The sequence below is a fragment of the Corapipo altera genome, unplaced genomic scaffold (assembly GCF_003945725.1).
Source record: "Corapipo altera isolate COAL_440 unplaced genomic scaffold, ASM394572v1 112, whole genome shotgun sequence".
Taxonomy (NCBI): domain Eukaryota; kingdom Metazoa; phylum Chordata; class Aves; order Passeriformes; family Pipridae; genus Corapipo; species Corapipo altera.
Window position 1 is genome coordinate 2,469,170 of NW_020884899.1, and position 17,034 is coordinate 2,486,203.

Below are 17,034 nucleotides of genomic sequence, written 5' to 3' on the forward strand. Positions count from 1 at the left end.
ATGATGTGAGGCAAGTAAGTTGATAAAGGAATTTTAAGTGAATTTCTCTTTTTATATTGATTTTTAATTGATTTTGATTTTTTTTCTTGGTGTGAATGTAATCAACAGCCACTTTATGCCATCCACTAATTTAAATTAGGTACCTAAAAGTTAGAAATCTTCATTTTGTAGTATCAGTTTCTCATCTCACTCATTTGATTAAGGTTTAAAGTACAGTACAGTCTTCTCTTCAAGGGAAAGGAAACCTTCAGAAAGCAGGGAGGGACTGGCTTCTGTGACTTGAATGACCCTTATTGTGATAATGAAAGTAATTTATTTAAAAGTGCTGAATGATGTGGCCCCTTTTCCAGGCTGATGTCCAATCATTTAGTATAAAAAATAAGAGTAAATTTAAGAAACATGCCTTGCTGTTCTCAAGCTTTGTCACAGGCAAGAGAGGAGGTTGCTGTGCCCCTGCTCACTGCTGGAACAAGTGGAATATTTATCACTGCAAAAGAAAAAATGGGAGCAGCAGGAATTCCTGCTGATCATTATCAATCTGTAAGAAGTAACTTTCCTTCTTTAAATACCAGTCCCTCAAAAAACCACATTAATCAAGGTTTTTCAGCATAGAGATACTGGAGCTGTTTCTGTACTATACTGAATGATTCAAGAAGATTCCTGGCAATTAACATAATTTAAGAAAAATTACAAGAGTGTTTCAATACCGGGATTGTGAAAACACAAGAATTCCATTCTCTGGAGCGAAAGTTTTCCTGCAAAGAAAAACTGCCCCGGGATTTTTATGTGCCAACAAGTTATTATTTATTTATTTAGCCCTGAGGAAAAGTGTGACTTAGTCAGTGTAAGGGACGTTGCTGTGAGGTTATTTAGTTGTATGAGTTTGTTTTGTTTCGGCAAAGGATGTGAGATAATTTTTATTGGTAATTACTGAGAGACCTTTCAGAGCAAGTGATGGAACTGTAGCTGGATGATTTAGAGCTGGTTGCTCTTTGCCTCGTTGAAAGGTGGAGCCAGCTTTGCAGGATCTGGTTACTTTACCTTTATTAGCCTTTCAATTTTGGAGAATTTTAACACAACTGCAGGAGGTAGTTTGAATCAGAACTGTGCTTACTTACAAAGAACCTGGAAAGATGGGTAGTAAAATTGTTAGCTGGCTTTTTTTTTTTTTTTTTTTATAAAAATCCTGGAAATTATTCACATGGTGTGTTTTGTGTAGAAACATTATGTTAACATTTGAGACTTTAGGGGCCAGAACAGACAGAGGCTTCAAGAAAGTGCTCAATGTGTGTGTTGCTGCTTTTTCAGAGAGATATTTGGCTTTATTCCAGTCATGGAGGGCCAGAGAGCCTGTACAAACCTGCAGAAACAGGATTGGTTTGAAACTTAAGATACACAGCCATGGAGTGCTCTCAAAAGTCATGGTGGAGTTGAAAAGGCAGTGGTTCAGGAGTGGTATTTTCAATTTTTTCCCTTGGCAATGTGAGACCCCAAAATGCACATTTTTGTGTATTTCAGTACTTCTGATAATGGCCTGGTAAAATTGCAGTCTTATGCCAGGGCTTCAGAATATATTAATCTGTAAAAACTGAGCATGGAAGTTAAAGGCAATAGCTCCAAGTTAATCCACTTCATAGCAGAGGTGTAAAACAGTGCTGGGAGATGTTTCTGTAGGAACAGTTTGTTCAAAAACCCCTTTTCTCTCTTGAATGATCACTGTCCTGCTGCTCTGTAGCCACAGATCAACATCCCGTGTCATGTTTTTAAATGATCCCAACATCCTTGTATTTTTGCTTATTTCCGTGAAGACCAGTGGGGTCACACGAGTGTTTTAATGAGGGAAGTCACTGGAGTTCAATATTCTTGTTTTGTTGTTGTTTCTCCCCAAATGTAAACTCATTTCTTTCCGTTCAGAGTAAATTATTTAAGGCCACCTCCTTAAGATGATTTCATCCCTTACTTTACACATGTGAATCATTCAATTATCCCTTCATTTAAATCTCCAACGTTTGGTTGCTTTTTTTTTTCTTCTGTATGTTTTAATATTTTAAATGAAATTATTCTTTTCGTTCCATTTCCTTTAGAAAAGCAGTCGCTTAAATACAGTTTGAATAAATTAGGTAAAACAGCTCAAGAGAAGAATGTTAAATAAATACCTGCCTTTTTCTTAGATGCAAATTTGTGCACACTGCTGAGCCTCTGTTACCGTGACTGTGTTAACCTGAGTTTTGGCACCTGCTGATGGAAACAGACTGTCTGTGGTCCAGGTTCATATATTAATGGCCTATTTAATATAACTACTAATGAATTCATAGCAGAATTGTGTTCTACTGTTTTTAAACCAGCTCATTATTTTAGTTTTAAACTTCAGAAAGTATAGCTTTATTTTATGTTTTCAAATGTTACATCTGAGTGGAAAGAAAATGACCCTTTTTTTCATAGGGAAGCAGCAGCCTAGGCAGAAACTTAAATATTTGAAGGTACAAAGCCTGTATTTTGGCTTGAGGCTGTTTACTTCACTTACACCCTTACCCAATTACTAGTGCAGTCCATTGGAAAACTTGCATTAGCTCAGTAACCTCTGGATCTTTTCTGTCCTACACGTGGAATTCACTGTGCTGGGCTTGGCTTTAGCAATAAGGGAATAGAAAAAAAACTTAGGAAATACTGTAGCAGTGAATAGCTCTTGCCTGATTTTAGTATGTGTTAGGTTGTATTTTGTGCTGGACTAAATTACAGTTGTAATATTGAATGTCAGAAAACATTTTCATTAAAAAAAGGTCGATACATAATAATTTGCAACAACGGGGGCCGTGGGTAATGTCAGAAATGGGCAGCTGTAACTTTAGAGCTAATAAAGGGTATTAAATGTAGGTAGCTGTTTTTTAAAGGCTGTGTTAAAATATGTGATCTCCTGCCTCTGAGTCAGCTTCATCCAAACCAGTTTGGGGTGCAGATACAACAGTCACATCAGGGATGCTCAAAAGTGTTGAACAGCCCAAATGGTGTGAATCTGGGATGGCAGGTTTGAGGGGACACCAACATTTTCATTCAACTTCTGTATTCTTAGAGGAATCTGGTTTCCTTGTGTTTATTTTGCAAATCACTCCTTCCTTGGTTTATTGTTGCCTTTCATAAATGGTTCTTGTGTTCTGCTCTACAAAATGCTGAGATGCAGTTTCCAAACCATTCCTGTCCAGCCTGTGCGTGGTTGAGCAAAATGTTCCAGTTCTGTGGTAGAGTAATTTTTATTGGGGCGGAAGGAAGCTGATAGTGAAGTGGAAGAGAAATTAGGTCATTTTTTGGGTGGTATTTTTAACTTTGTAAGCAAAGCTTGTTGAGAATATGAGTAGAGGTTGTCCCTGATACCACATTGCTTTAGCTAGTACAGAATTTACATTTATAGGACATCACTGGAGAGTTGAATTTTTTTTCTTTACGGGTTTCTATTTCACCTGCTACTTCAAACATATTTGATATATTTTTACTATAATTCAGTAAAATGTCTATGAAATGTTTCAGATAAGCTGTGAAATCTGGGAGTAGCTAACCATGGCCAGTGTTTAGCTGGGGGGTCTCTGTGAAAGGCCAATCAGTGAGATGTTTTCCTTTGTCTCTGTAGTTATCAGAGACTGTTACAGACGATTGCTGTACTCGAGGCTCAACGGACTCAAGCAGTTCAAGACCTTGAAAGTTTAGGCAGACACCAGAGAGAAGCACTGAAAGATCCTATTGGATTTGTGGAAAGACTCCAGAAGAAGGTATTTCTATGGGCTTTTCCTAAGTCTTACTTGGAATTTTTTTTTAATAACTAGTAATTCATCATCTATAGAAACCGGAGCATAGGTGTATTCTTGCATAAATATAGGTGTATACTTGCATAAAAATTATGAGTTTTAAGTCCTCTATCTGCTGTGCAGCAATAGCCCTCTGATTTCTTCTTAGATCTGTAAGACATAGGTCTTCAATGGTTTTATTAGATACGCTTTCTTTCCCTCTTTTGGGTAGGTAGAAATGTGATTTTTAAATTTCTTAATCGTAATGTAGGTATTTTAAGACAACCTGAAATCTGCAGGCGACTGGGAAGTATCAGATCAAAAACTGCTAATTTTTCTCACGTGAGAAATGAAATGTGCTTTGAGTGAATTTTTTAGGGTGTTTCTTAAAGAACAGGAGATGTAGTTTGTAGCCTAAACCCGAAGGAACACTTGAAAACACACCTGAGTTACAGACAACAGAATATTGTCTGGGAGAGGAGAATTCAGTTTGATAAGGAAACATTTTGTTTTGAAGCTTTAAAAAAAACCCAACCCTGTAGTAACAGGAATACTGAAAACATGTTTTCAGCTTGAATACTTGACCTTCTAGTCTGGTAGCAACATCTTGTATTTGAGTGAGGAATGAAGTGGGTGTTTTATGGTGCTCTTTTCCTAGAGTTGTAGAGACCTGGAAGCCCCTTGGTTTCAGTAGTAGCCTTTCTGTTAAATTCTGAGAGGAGTTCATAGTGTGCATGATGTAAGAGTGTTGCATTTGATAGTCATTTTATGGGGGAATGCTGAAGACAGATGTCTGGTATATTTTTGTCTCAAAACCAAAGGAATGATAGTCAGAGAGTTGACCTTTATTTATAGAGGTGAGCTTTACAACAGTTTTGTTCTAGGTGTAAGACAGGAAAATCAGTGTAAAACAGACATTGATTTCTTTGGTGGGAAAATTTCAGGTGTTTTATCAGATGATAAAACTCTGGATCTTATGGGCTCCTGTGTTAAGAAAGGCACAGATCCTGAGCAAATGGCATGTTTAGTGAAAAGCAGATAGGCAGTAACAGGATGTTGAAGTTGGAGACACCTATTTCAGCTCAAAGTTGTCTGCTCGATAAGCCATCATTGACCGTGCCGCTGCATATTTTATATGCACTGTTGTGTATTATTCTTGAAAGAAACCTTCTCCTTAAAAAGCCTGTGTGCTGCATGGCACTTCAAAAGCTCTGATTTCCAATCCTGCTGTTAGCTAAAAGCAGTGTCGGGTTTTCATAACGTTCCAGCATTTGTAGCTTTTGTTCAGGTGTAGAGCAATGCTGTTAAATATTGCTTTTCACTTTGCATTCTTGGTGTTTTTTTCAGGTTGATATGGGTCTTCCATATCCTCAGAGAGTTGTTCAGCTCCCTGAGATCTCCTGGGACCAATACACCACTAGCCTTGGGAACTTTGAGAGAGAATTCAAGAACCGAAAACGTAACAGTAGGAGAGTGAAGCTGATTTTTGACAAAGGTAATGGAAAAGTGGGCGAATGTCACGAGAAGGAAATGGCCAGTGGGGAGGTTTAGTAATTCTTTGTGTTGCTCACAGTAGGTATACCTGCAAGACCAAAAAGTCCTTTGGATCCCAAGAAGGATGGGGAGTCTGTGTCATACTCTGTCTTGCCTTTAAGTGATGGTCCAGAAGGTTCTACCAACAGTCGTCCACAGGTAGTTATTAAACAGGAAAGAAAAAAAATTGACAGAGTAGTAATTTTAAATTTATTTATTTATTTTTCAATATGCATATGTGAATCTCACCTGTTACCTCAGATGTTCATATTGGTGCTGGCATGTCATTCATGTCCTCAAATCTGGAAACTTACCTTTGGTTTAGGCAAATTTTACTTCAAATTCTCCTGCCTTCATTTGGTGTGGGTTTGGTTATACTCAGGGAGGAGAAGGGTTCAAATGCATTTATCCTGACCATACTTTTCTCTAAACACCTATTCCATTTTCTATCCTGTATTTGAGCAGATGATAAGAGGGCGACTTTGTGATGAGACCAAACCTGAAACTTTTAACCAGCTGTGGACTGTAGAGGAACAGGTAAGGGGAAACTCTTAATTTTGTAGCTGGGATAACACACAGGAGCATAAAAGCAAATTGTGTGGCAATGTTTATAGCACTTGGGAGCTCAGGGTCACATGTCTGTAGATACTTACCTCTTGACAACCCATACCTCTGCTAGGAAAAATGTATTTATTCTTTTTCATTGTTGATTTAGAAAAAACTTGAGCAGTTGCTTTTGAAGTATCCACCAGAGGAAGTGGAGTCCCGACGGTGGCAGAAGATAGCTGATGAACTGGGAAACAGAACAGCAAAGCAGGTAACAGGTTAAACACTTGGAGAAGCAATTCCTTTTCTTGACTTTTTTTTTACTATCAGTAAAGAAAATTCAGTATATTTTCAGTAATCACAGAATGTAACAGCAGGACCTGCAGTTCACTAATAGCAATGTGACCCTCATACTCCATCTCAAATATAGAATGTTAAAAGTGCCCCAGAGCCCATGACAAAGTTGCCAGACCTGGTTGTTCATGAGATTTTGATAGCATGCATTTAATTTTATGCAGAAAATGGAGTGACACCAACTGTGCTCAGACTGTGTTACACTGGGGTGCTGAATTTCCTGCTCCTCAGTACTCCAGAATCATATCACAGACAGAAGAATTAGTTCTGTACTGGGCCTGAGGTCCACAGCAGGACAAAGATATAGAGACACCAAGTATTTCTGCATCTGACTTACTGGAATTCTTCCCCTAAAATGACAGGATGTCTCCATTTTGACAAGAAGTAAAAAATGCTGATGTAGTGTGTTTACAATATTTTAATTTCTTCTGTTTCAGCTGAAAGCCCAGTGAAGTATTTCAATATGCAGGATTACCTCATCTCTGATCATATTTATGCTTACAGGTGTATTTCTCCATATCTGAAAAAAATGAAGGCATGCTTACATGTTTCATAAATAAAATATAGACATCCTTTCTGCATGGAAACTCTCTACAATGTACCTGCCATTGTTAAGAGTGAGTTAAGTTCAGCTTCAGCAGGGAACAAGCTACTAAAGTTCTTTCTATCACAGTTTTTTCTGTGTATGTTGAAAGAATGGTAATTTTTTTCCTCTGAAAGCTGCCAGAGTATCTGGAAACAGTACAAATGCAGCATTGCAAGATAGGTACCAGTTAGATTAATTGTCACAAAGGAAAAATGGAGGATTTCTTGTCCTAATATTTTGAACCAGTGTAGCAACACTGGCAAAACTTTAAAGTGAAGACCCACTTACATTTCCTTTGGCAGCTGACTGTGCCATGTTGTTTTTTTCCTAGGTTGCCAGTAGAGTACAAAAATATTTTATTAAACTGACTAAAGCTGGTATTCCAGTTCCGGGAAGAACTCCAAACTTATATTTATATTCCAAAAAGGTGAGACAATGTTACAGCAGAAATTCTTTGTTTCTGGTTGCATTTCTGTGCAAGTTGAGTCGAAATCATTAACATTTTTAACAGATTTAAGTCTTGATGAGTGCATTCTTACTAACTAGTTCCACCTTGCATGTGTTTCTTACTTAGTAATCTTTTTCTTTTGCCAGTGGCACTGTGGAGTGAGGTGGATGGTAATTCTGGTTTCACATTGACAGCTCTTGGGGGCATGAAGTGTCAGAAAAGAGAATGTATTGCAACTGAACTAACAGGATTGAATTAGGGTCCTTTCCTCATTTGTAAATTTACTATAATTGATCAAGAAGTGATAATGAAAACCCTGTTGGAAGAAGAAAAGCCCTATAATTCATATTATACAGTAATCTTCTAATTAACAAACCCATATAAAATTACATATAACTGAGCATGCTGAATTAGCACAATCATAGGCTTCAGACTGAAATGTCATGTTTTATTTTGATTTGCAACATGATGATTAAAATATTGTGGCCATATAAATGACCATTAAAATGCAGTGCTTCTCCTGATCTTGGAATGGATGAGAAAAGAGTAGAGTCCTGAGAAATGTTAATTTGCAAAAGAAAAGACTAAATTTCTGTGCAGGTCAGTCACATGGTTTTAAGTAATGTGGTACTCCTGGGTACTGTTGAGGACTGTAGACATTGAAAGAGGGCAGTCTCAGGTTTTGTGGTGGTTTTGTTTGTTGTTTTGGGGGGTTTTGTTTGTTACCACAGTATTAAAACCCCTTTCCAGTGGCATTTGGTGGAGTAACATGACTCTGTCTGCCACCTTGTCTATTGGAAAAGTGCTTTCTGGCAGAAGAACCAACAAAACCAGCTGGAAATACTGGTACCTTAAATACTGTGGTGAGATTCATCTGCCAGAATTCTAAATTACTTGTACAGTTGGGGCCAATTTCTGTCATATAATATAAGAATACCGTGGGGCTAATTTCAAAAGGCGTGGAAAATTTAGTTCTGAAAATTAGAATCCTCTGAGTTCTTTATGTCAATGCACCACTTTAAATTACCTTGGTCACGTGTCTTTTCTTCCTTCCTCTTGGTTATATTTGAAAAGACTGTTTTATAGAATGTGTGCAATGCTGTATTTGATAAATAGTGGGATTACTTAATCAGTGCATGGGGGACATTTTAACTATATTGCCCACTAATTTGAACAGTGATCCATGAAGCTCTGTAAGCCCACTATAACCAAGAGGAAAAGATACTTTCTAGAAAACTCTTGACATTCTCATACTACCACGGGAACACTCCCATTCCTGCAGGTTTTTCTTGGGCTTTATACGTAGAACAAACCCAATCCTTCCCTCTGCTTTCCCAGAGTGATTCATCTCCTCACTGCCAGGTTGTGAGAGGAAGGTCACTGTGCCCTGCTCTGGGCTGAGGCAGCATCTCCTCTTTGTGTTTGTAGCCTGTGTACGAAACAGAGCAGATGAAAAAAAAATCAAATAAACAGCATTTGTGGGCGAACTGAGCTCTCAGGCTGCTAATAGAGCTGTCTGCTTAGAGCCCAGATTGACAGCACTGCACCAGGCTCTAGTTGTTCCCAGGTCTCCAGTGGAGATAACATAATGTGGCAGAAAGGAAATGCAAGAGCTGTTGGCAGCCTGGGCCATGCTTCTGTGATGCTGGTCCTAATTTTGGTCTGGAGGATGCACGTCCAGTGTAACTGCTGTAAATCTGCTTTATTGCCAATAATAGAGCTGTGGGGACTGGCTGCTGGGGCTTAAAGCACAGAGCTGTGGGGAAATAAGAAGCAGAGAGATGTTTAATGTAAGGAATTGTGTCAAAAGGGATGCTTCACGAGGAAATACTTGCATTTCTCCGTGGGGATTGCCCAGGATGCCTTTTTAAAATGGTTAGTGGAGAAGTGAGAGGCCTATTCAGCTCTTGAACATCTCGTTGAAGTTGCTTTGTTTATCTACTCATATGACATAATGTCTCTTCTGGCAAGTGATACAGGAAATCAAGCAGGATGCATGAGTCTGTTTTCCTGTATAGCCATTATCTACTGTGGGTGAAAATAAACCTGCATCAGAGAAGTAGGACTCTAGTACTCAGTTCTTCAATTATGGCTTATCATTTTCAATTTAATGTTTATACAATATCATTAGTGCACCTGCTTTTAAGCTTAATCCAGAAAATACATTTCCCAGAGGAAAAATGATTTTTAAGTGTCTGCTTTTCAAGTAGTATTCCAATTCATTTTTTAGCAGAGGTGTAGATCATGTTAAAAAAAAGAGAATTCAAATGCCCAGTTAAATTCCTAGGTCATAACTGTGTGCATAACAGTGCTGCCATATAAGCACAGAGAGTTTTCCTTTCTTGATTCCAGCAGAGCCAGTGGAGCTCATCCCAATTCCTCGTGATGCTTCTCCCTGCACAGACACATCCAGAGATAATTTGTGTGATCTTTGCCTTTGCTTTAAACTGTGCACAACTGTCAGATAATACTGGATCCCTCTGCAGAGGCTGAATCCCTCTGCAGAGATAAATGTAGTGTTACATGTTTGTAACTGATACAGGAACCTTTTGGGATAAAAGTCTTGCTAAAAAAAAGCAAGTACTCACTATTGCAATTATTTCTTATGCTTTATCTCTATGTTAGGAGCTAGGCACAGTGTAAGACAAGCCTCTCTTTTCTGCTTGTTTAAAAACCCCACTTCTCATACTTCTGGGTTTTTTTTTTTTTATTTGCACAGATGTTTTTTTCTTTTTAAATTGAGGAATGTCAGATTTGACATTAAAAATGTCAAGATGCTGGTCTGCAAAGTAGCTGAGTAAAAAGTTTCTTTCACCCCAAATTCTTCTTTTTGATATTTAATATTCTTACATTGGGGAATAAGTAATAGGGGCTGAGTGCCTTTTATAACTGGCATGCATTCTACACCTTCAGGCAGCATTAAAGTTGAAAGGTTTTAGATTTATGCTAATGGAGTAATTTATCTCACCTAATGTTTTTTAGGTTCCTTTTCCAAGTGGTGACAGTGAAAAAAAACCTTCAGAGAGTTCTTTCTGTCTCTTAGGAACCTCCTTTATGGTGGAATGAATTGCTTTTCCTCTCCTGGACCAGGAAAGAAATATGGATAATTAGCCTAGACATAGATTATATTTTTTTTCAAGGCACAAATAGAAGAAGTTGATGAAGTGTCCAGCATGGACTGGTGTCTTGGCTCTGGGACCTGTGCAAAACTACTCCTTTGTTTAGTCTCAAACTCACACCATTGCAGTTTTTTTAATGTTTTTGAGCTTTGGTTCTCAGTCTTGAGAATTGCCACAGCTTTGCTTTGTGTTTTGTCTCCTGCTGTCAGTCTGATCTGTTTGGATGGTTGGGGTTTTATGGGAAGGGCTCTTCCTTGCTGCTTTTTTACCGAAGTGTTGCCTTGTTTATCTGATTTCACTTGTTATGGGGAGAAGAACCCCAGCTGTGTAAGGCTCTGATACACAGATTAAGTAAAAATAAGAAGCAGGATGATAGATTTTTTTAGTGCAAAAGCCCAATTTTCTGGCCAGGTTTTTCTCAATGAGGATTATTTAAATAATAACCGAGGGGACGTTTTTAAAAATATACCGTTTTTTCACCCTAGTCATCAAGTAGACGGCAACATCCTTTAAATAAACATCTTTTCAAACCTTCAACTTTCATGACATCCCATGAACCTCCCGTTTATATGGATGAGGATGATGACAGATGCAGCTTTCACAGCCATATGGACACTGCAGCAGAAGAGGAAGTATCGGTATGTCACTGAAACCAGAGAATGTCTTGCTTACTCATGCAGTGTGCTGCTCTCCTAATTTATCACTCGCAGTAATACTGCAGGAATTTAGACCAATGTCCTTCCCATTTCCACACCAGAGTCATGGAGGGACTATGTCCTACTGCTGGGATGCTGGGCAAGTTTCACAGCTGCTGTGAACCACTGTGGTTTTTCTGGACTTCCACTGAAGAACCTGACTTGTTAATTTATTTTTCTGTGTGAGAAGCTTGTTGCATAACAGAAGTCTTGAGGCCACCCACTAGGAGTCCATTCATTTTCTTCATTGACTTTTTTACCTGCACTGCAAAGCCTTCCTTAATTATTAAATTTGCTCCTGTTTCTCAGTCTCAAATCCCATCTTCACTCACATGGTCTGTTAGTTCATCTACAGACATTCCTGATAAATTCACATATTCCAGGAGGAACCTTAAAGGGCCTGGAAAACAAAAACTGTTTTAGAAGAGATGCAGTGGAAGTGTTTTTGAGCACACATGCTTTTGTTCTGTATTACTTTTAAATATATATTTTCTAACTCTTCTGACCAGTTGTCTAAAACATTTTGGGTTTGCTGTGGTGTCCTAACTCTAAAAAATGTGGGCACCATAAATCAAGTGGGATTTATTCTAACTGGGGCAGAAGTTGCTGTGTCACATTTTTGCAGTGATAATGGTGGACTTGTACCCCCTTCACCCCCCTTTTTTTTCTTTAATTTGGCATAATCTTCCCTCAATAGTGCAGCATTTCCAGATGGACACATTTCTGACTGGAAGTAATGTAGAGAGACACAGGGGAGCTCAGTTACAAAGAGATCCCCATTATCAGTGCAAAATAAAAGCAGTTGGGAAGGAAAAAGAGGATCATAAAATGTGTTCAAAATGAATGTACAGTATTCTGTTCTGGTGTTAGAAGTCAGGTCTCTTAGTGACAGTCACTGTCTTGGAGAAGAATACTTTGCTGTGCAGAAGAAATGCAGTGCAGCAAGAAAATGAGGTTTTCTTTGACTTGGAATTACCAGGTGCCATTCCTGTGTAAAGACAAAAGATTTTACCTGAATGTTACCAGTCAGCTTGACTGGCATAACTATTCCTGAAAAATTATATTTTGGTATAAGTGAGTTATTTCCAAGTGAAGAGACACTGTTCCCAGCAGAGTTCATTTACTTTTCAGTTGTGATTTCTTAATTTTATGAGTAGTCTGACTGTTCCAGAATACAACTGCTTACTATTGCAGAATGAATTGTCCACACAGGGAGCTGTTAAAGCATACTTTATTCAAAATACAGTTCTTTGGTGACAGGCAGTTTTTCTCAGAAAAACTTAAGATTTGCATGGAAGCAAAATCCCTGTTTTATATTAAGAGGCTGTAGCTTTTCACCACACAATTGAATCATGTCATTTAACCATAATTTTTCTGAACATTGGCAATCTAGTCCTTTATTTAGGTTCATAATTACAATTAAATAATTGATAAGGCCTTTAGCAACTGAATAGTAAAGAGCAAGCCTCTTTCCCTCACTTCCTTTAATTGACTTAGTAAATAATACAGAATCTTCAGTCTTCACAGATTTGTGCAAAGAAATCATACATTTAGGCTACATTAGAAGAATTTTAATTGCTACCTGAATGTTCCTGTTGGTGCAGGGTCTGAAAACTGCTCTGTGCCAGTAAAGACTCCTCATCTTTGCAGACAGGTGACATCTCCCAGGTAGAGCTGCTGCAGTGAAACAGTTGTCTTGAAAGGAGCATCTGAATTAGAGCTGCTGTCCTTTCATAGCAGAGGGATCCTCAACCTTTGTTGAAGGAAACTGGATGAGAAAAAAACAGAAATTGTGTGTTTCTTGAAAAATAGAGACTAATTTGCTGTAGATCCCTGGCAAAGTTGTTTGCACAAACCTGTAGGGAGCCAAACTGCTTCATCACTTCTGGAAAATAGCAATTGTTGTTTCCCTACTGTTAAGAGACAGTAAAGGGGTGAAGAAGTTGGATTACTCTGAAAGTTCTACTCTTCCAGTCATGGACTGGTGCTTCTCATCACTCCTTATTCTGACAGGTAGAGGTGAGAAGTTAATACTCCTAAGTTTGACTCTTCAAATGAAAAATACATATAATGGGAGCTTGGTACTAGCTTGACTTCCATGGGTCTTTTCAAAATTTCACTTTGTATAAAAATTCTTTAAACTGTAAAATATTGTCATTAGTTCTTAATACTTTCACAGCTTTGAAAGTAGCTGTGAAAAGTAAGTTTTCTTCTGAGAGAACCTTCAGGACAGTGATCATAACTACCCTATAGACAGTCCTTGTCCATACCATTCCATGGAATAGTGAAGAGAAAGGTCAATTAACTTGATAAAACTGACCTGAAATTTTAGTTCTCAGCTACATCATCCATTGCCCAGTGTCTGGGACTACAGTAAACTCTTTTTGTCTCAAACAAAAGCTGACTCTGCTCCTGCAGCTGCCATTTTGCTCCCAATGCCTGGACAAGGGGATTAAATGCAAATTGCCATTAGACCTCTAAGATGAGGGGAAAAAAAACCAAAATAGAAATTAAAGTTAGGCACTGCTCTCTCCTTTATACCAGAGCTAAGGTCTTCACCAGAAGAAACTTGGTTGTAGGATAATGTGGGGTTTGTTTTAATGCAAATAGTGAAGTATAAATAATAGAAAATAAACTGTAAGTTAGCTGTGTGCAATGTTTTGTGCTATGGTTTTAAAAATATTTCCCCATTATGTTAGAATACATTGATTGCTGTCTTTTCCTCAACCATTAATAATCCTACATAATTATTTATAGGAAGAATTTGTTACAATATTCCTCAAGTGAGGATGTTTCTGTTTGGGGCACAGGATGAAGAGAGTATTCCAGTAACATACCGAGAGTTACCCGAGTACAAAGAACTGTTAGAGTTTAAAAAATTGAAGAAACAGAAACTCCAGCAGATGCATGCAGAGAGTGGGTTTGTGCAGCACGTGGGATTCAAGGTGAGTGTCAGAGATGTTCTTCTGGTGCTCAGTGGAATTAAGAAGTTTTCCAAGAGAACGTGGTTTGAATTCCCTGCAAAGATTTTGTTTCATGCAGAAAGTTTGGGTCCTTAGTTCTTGTTCACTGTGTCTGCTTCCTCTCAGTTTATTTAATAAAAACAGCCCAAGTAATTCACTCTTAGGTCTCACTGAATGGTGATGGTTTATGGAGATGAATAAACATTCTCTCTTTCCCTCACTGTGTTAGGAAAATGCAGCTTGGAACAGAGCCTTGTTCAATCATTGCAGAATTCCATTTGACACAACATTGTTTTAACAGTGATTCATTCATGATAATTCTCTGATTAAGTTTGGAGTTATTTTGTCTCCCCCTGAAGCCAAGGAAGGGACAAAGATTTTGAATAAGTCATAGATTGATATTTTTTCCTTGTTTTGTAACAACCTCACAATCCTATCAAATAATAACTCTCTGAAATTGAAGAAGGACACAAACCAATGTTTTCATAAAATTAAGAGAATAAACATGAAGTAAAACTCATGTGCTGTCCCAGAATCAGCCCCTAGTAGGAGACATGAAAGAAGGGCCATTCTTGAAATCAATATTTTCTTGTTTGCAAGAAAATATTCTTGCAAGACAATTCTCTGTCTAACTGCTTGCTGTTACTGTTGGAACAGTTTCCTCACCTGGTTTAGTGTTGTGCAGCTGGATTTATTTTCTAAATATTCTAAATTTCTGTGAGAATGTAAAGATAGTTTAGAGTTCAGTTCAAAAGGACAGTAGAATTGAGACAGACTCATCAGTTGATATGGACAAACTTAATCCAGTTATTAGACCACCAAGGTGCTTTTTCTTTTTGCTGGCTTTAGTCAGCAGGGTGTGTTTGGTGTTTTGTTTTGTGGGGATTTTTTCAAATCAGCGTTTTCTTCCCCCTAAAATCAAAACTTCATTCAGGCAGACCAGACTCCAGGGTAACAAACCAGTTGCTTTTGCTACATAAAATTATTCTGAGGAGTAAGTTGGCATTACACAGTGTCGAGCATTTGAAGGTTGGAAGTCTCTTCACATCTGAATTTGATTGTATTCAGCATTACAGTAAGCTGTGAAATGAGGTGATTATACACTGTTTTCCCTCAGGAATGCTGCCTTGCTCACTCCTTGGGCTGGATGGGCCTCACCTAATAAGCAACCATGGAGAGCAGCACTGGTTCTGCATGGCCTTCAGCCTCATTTACTGCACATTATTCAAACTCTGCTTTGAATATTAAGTTATTGAGTCCCTTGTGGGCTTTTTATGGCTTTCATTGCTATAATATCAGAGCAATTTGGAAATACTTCTTTTTTTCATTAGGAAATGAAAGGCATGGCATTATTTCTGTTTCGCAGGGGGAGAGGGAGGTTGAAGCACTAAAATTAAGGTCAAGGGTTTCCACTGCCTTGGTTCTCAAATCCAGATTACTGGAACCAGTTTATATTTTTTTCTAAGTTTTAGCATTATTCTGAACTTGGTATTTTTAAAGAATAGCTCTTTGTGTGCTCAGTCCCTCCTCATTACCAGCCCTCAAGCTTGGAAAGCCACCTGTGGAAGGGCTCCAGGTGTGACAGATCCGTGTGTGAAGCATTTGTAACCCTGAGCTGGATCAGTTGTGGCCAGGAACAAGCTGCTGGGCAAGAGGCTTTCACAGATGCTGAGAGAGAACTCCAGGTTCTGGGAGAGGATGAGAGGATGTGGAAGCACAGGCTTTTTTCCCACATTTCTTTTCCCTTTTCAGTCCTGTCTCTGCAGCACTCTTCATAGTTCAGATTTTTGGGAAGTTCTCCTTGCCTGCAAGTCCCATTTTCCTGGTTTCTTTTTTATTAATCAAGTATTTTTGCATTTCTCTCCCCCTTCTATACCACTGTGAATATTTCATCTCATCTGTCCTCTGTTTCTTCCTCTTCCTGCACTTTGCTGCTGTGCTGTCTCTGACTTTTCTCAGGGGATTAGTTCCTGTCTTCTTGCTCAGCTCTAGTTCCAGACCTGTTCCCTTCCCTGGATGTGCTGTCCCCTTCCTTCCCAGCCCCCCTGGCTTTTCCTTGCAGCCCCCCCACGTGTTCCTGCATTTCTGACCCACAGTCCACCAGCAGCCTCCCAACAGACTCTGCTGGGCTGCTCTGGCTGATTCCTTCTGCCATGGAATGTCTGGCATTCCATGGGCTTGGACTTACCTGTTCATTCATGATAATTCTCTGATTGAGTTTGGAGTCATTTTGTCTCCTCCTGAAGCCAAGGAAGGGACAAAGATTTTGAATAACAGTCATAGATTGATATTTTTTCCTTGTTTTGTAGCAACTTCACAATCCTATCAAATAATAACTCTCTGAAATTGCAGAAGGACACAAAACAATGTTTTCATAAAATTAAGAGAATAAACATGAAGTAAAACTCGTGTGCTGTCCCAGAATCAGCCCCTAATAGGAGACATGAAAGAAGGGCCATTCTTGAAATCAATATTTTCTTGTTTGCAAGAAAATATTCTTGCAAGACAATTCTCTGTCTAACTGCTTGCTGTAACTGTTGGAACAGTTTCCTCACCTGGTTTAGTGTTGTGCAGCTGGATTTATTTTCTAAATATTCTAAATTTCTGTGAGAATGTAAAGATAGTTTAGAGTTCAGTTCAAAAGGACAGTAGAATTGAGACAGACTCATCAGTTGATATGGACAAACTTAATCCAGTTATTAGACCACCAAGGTGCTTTTTATTTTTGCTGCTTTAGCATGTTCATGTGCTCAGACTCAGCAGCTCCTGGAGCCACGGGAGGATAAGCAGTGACTGCAGGCAGGGCTGGGCTGCTCTGGTTGAGCAGGATAATGTCAAGATGGAGCATTTGGGGAGTGGGAAGCAAAGCAGGAGAAAGATGAATCCTCAGGGCTCTGGAGAGCCTGAGGACTTCATTATCCACGGATACATTGTGGTGTGAAGGATTCGGCTGCGTGGGCTGGCACTGGAACAGGGACACACAGGAACAGGGACACACAGGAACAGGGACACAC

At 38.8% G+C, this 17,034-nt stretch overlaps 1 protein-coding gene across 2 annotated transcripts in view; it reads left to right on the forward strand.

Annotated features, from left to right (window-relative positions):
- The window catches only part of ZZZ3 (zinc finger ZZ-type containing 3), a 50,967-nt gene that overhangs the window by 31,969 nt on the left and 1,964 nt on the right, over nt 1–17,034 (forward strand). Inside the window, exons 4-11 of one of the 2 annotated variants that reach the window (XM_027649284.1) lie at nt 3,623–3,761; nt 5,124–5,271; nt 5,350–5,468; nt 5,775–5,846; nt 6,025–6,126; nt 7,127–7,222; nt 10,848–11,000; nt 13,868–14,002. In XM_027649284.1, coding sequence (XP_027505085.1) covers nt 3,623–3,761; nt 5,124–5,271; nt 5,350–5,468; nt 5,775–5,846; nt 6,025–6,126; nt 7,127–7,222; nt 10,848–11,000; nt 13,868–14,002 — 964 coding nt within the window. The remainder of the gene's footprint in view (nt 1–3,622; nt 3,762–5,123; nt 5,272–5,349; nt 5,469–5,774; nt 5,847–6,024; nt 6,127–7,126; nt 7,223–10,847; nt 11,001–13,867; nt 14,003–17,034) is intronic. The other variant, XM_027649285.1, reaches the window with a different exon arrangement.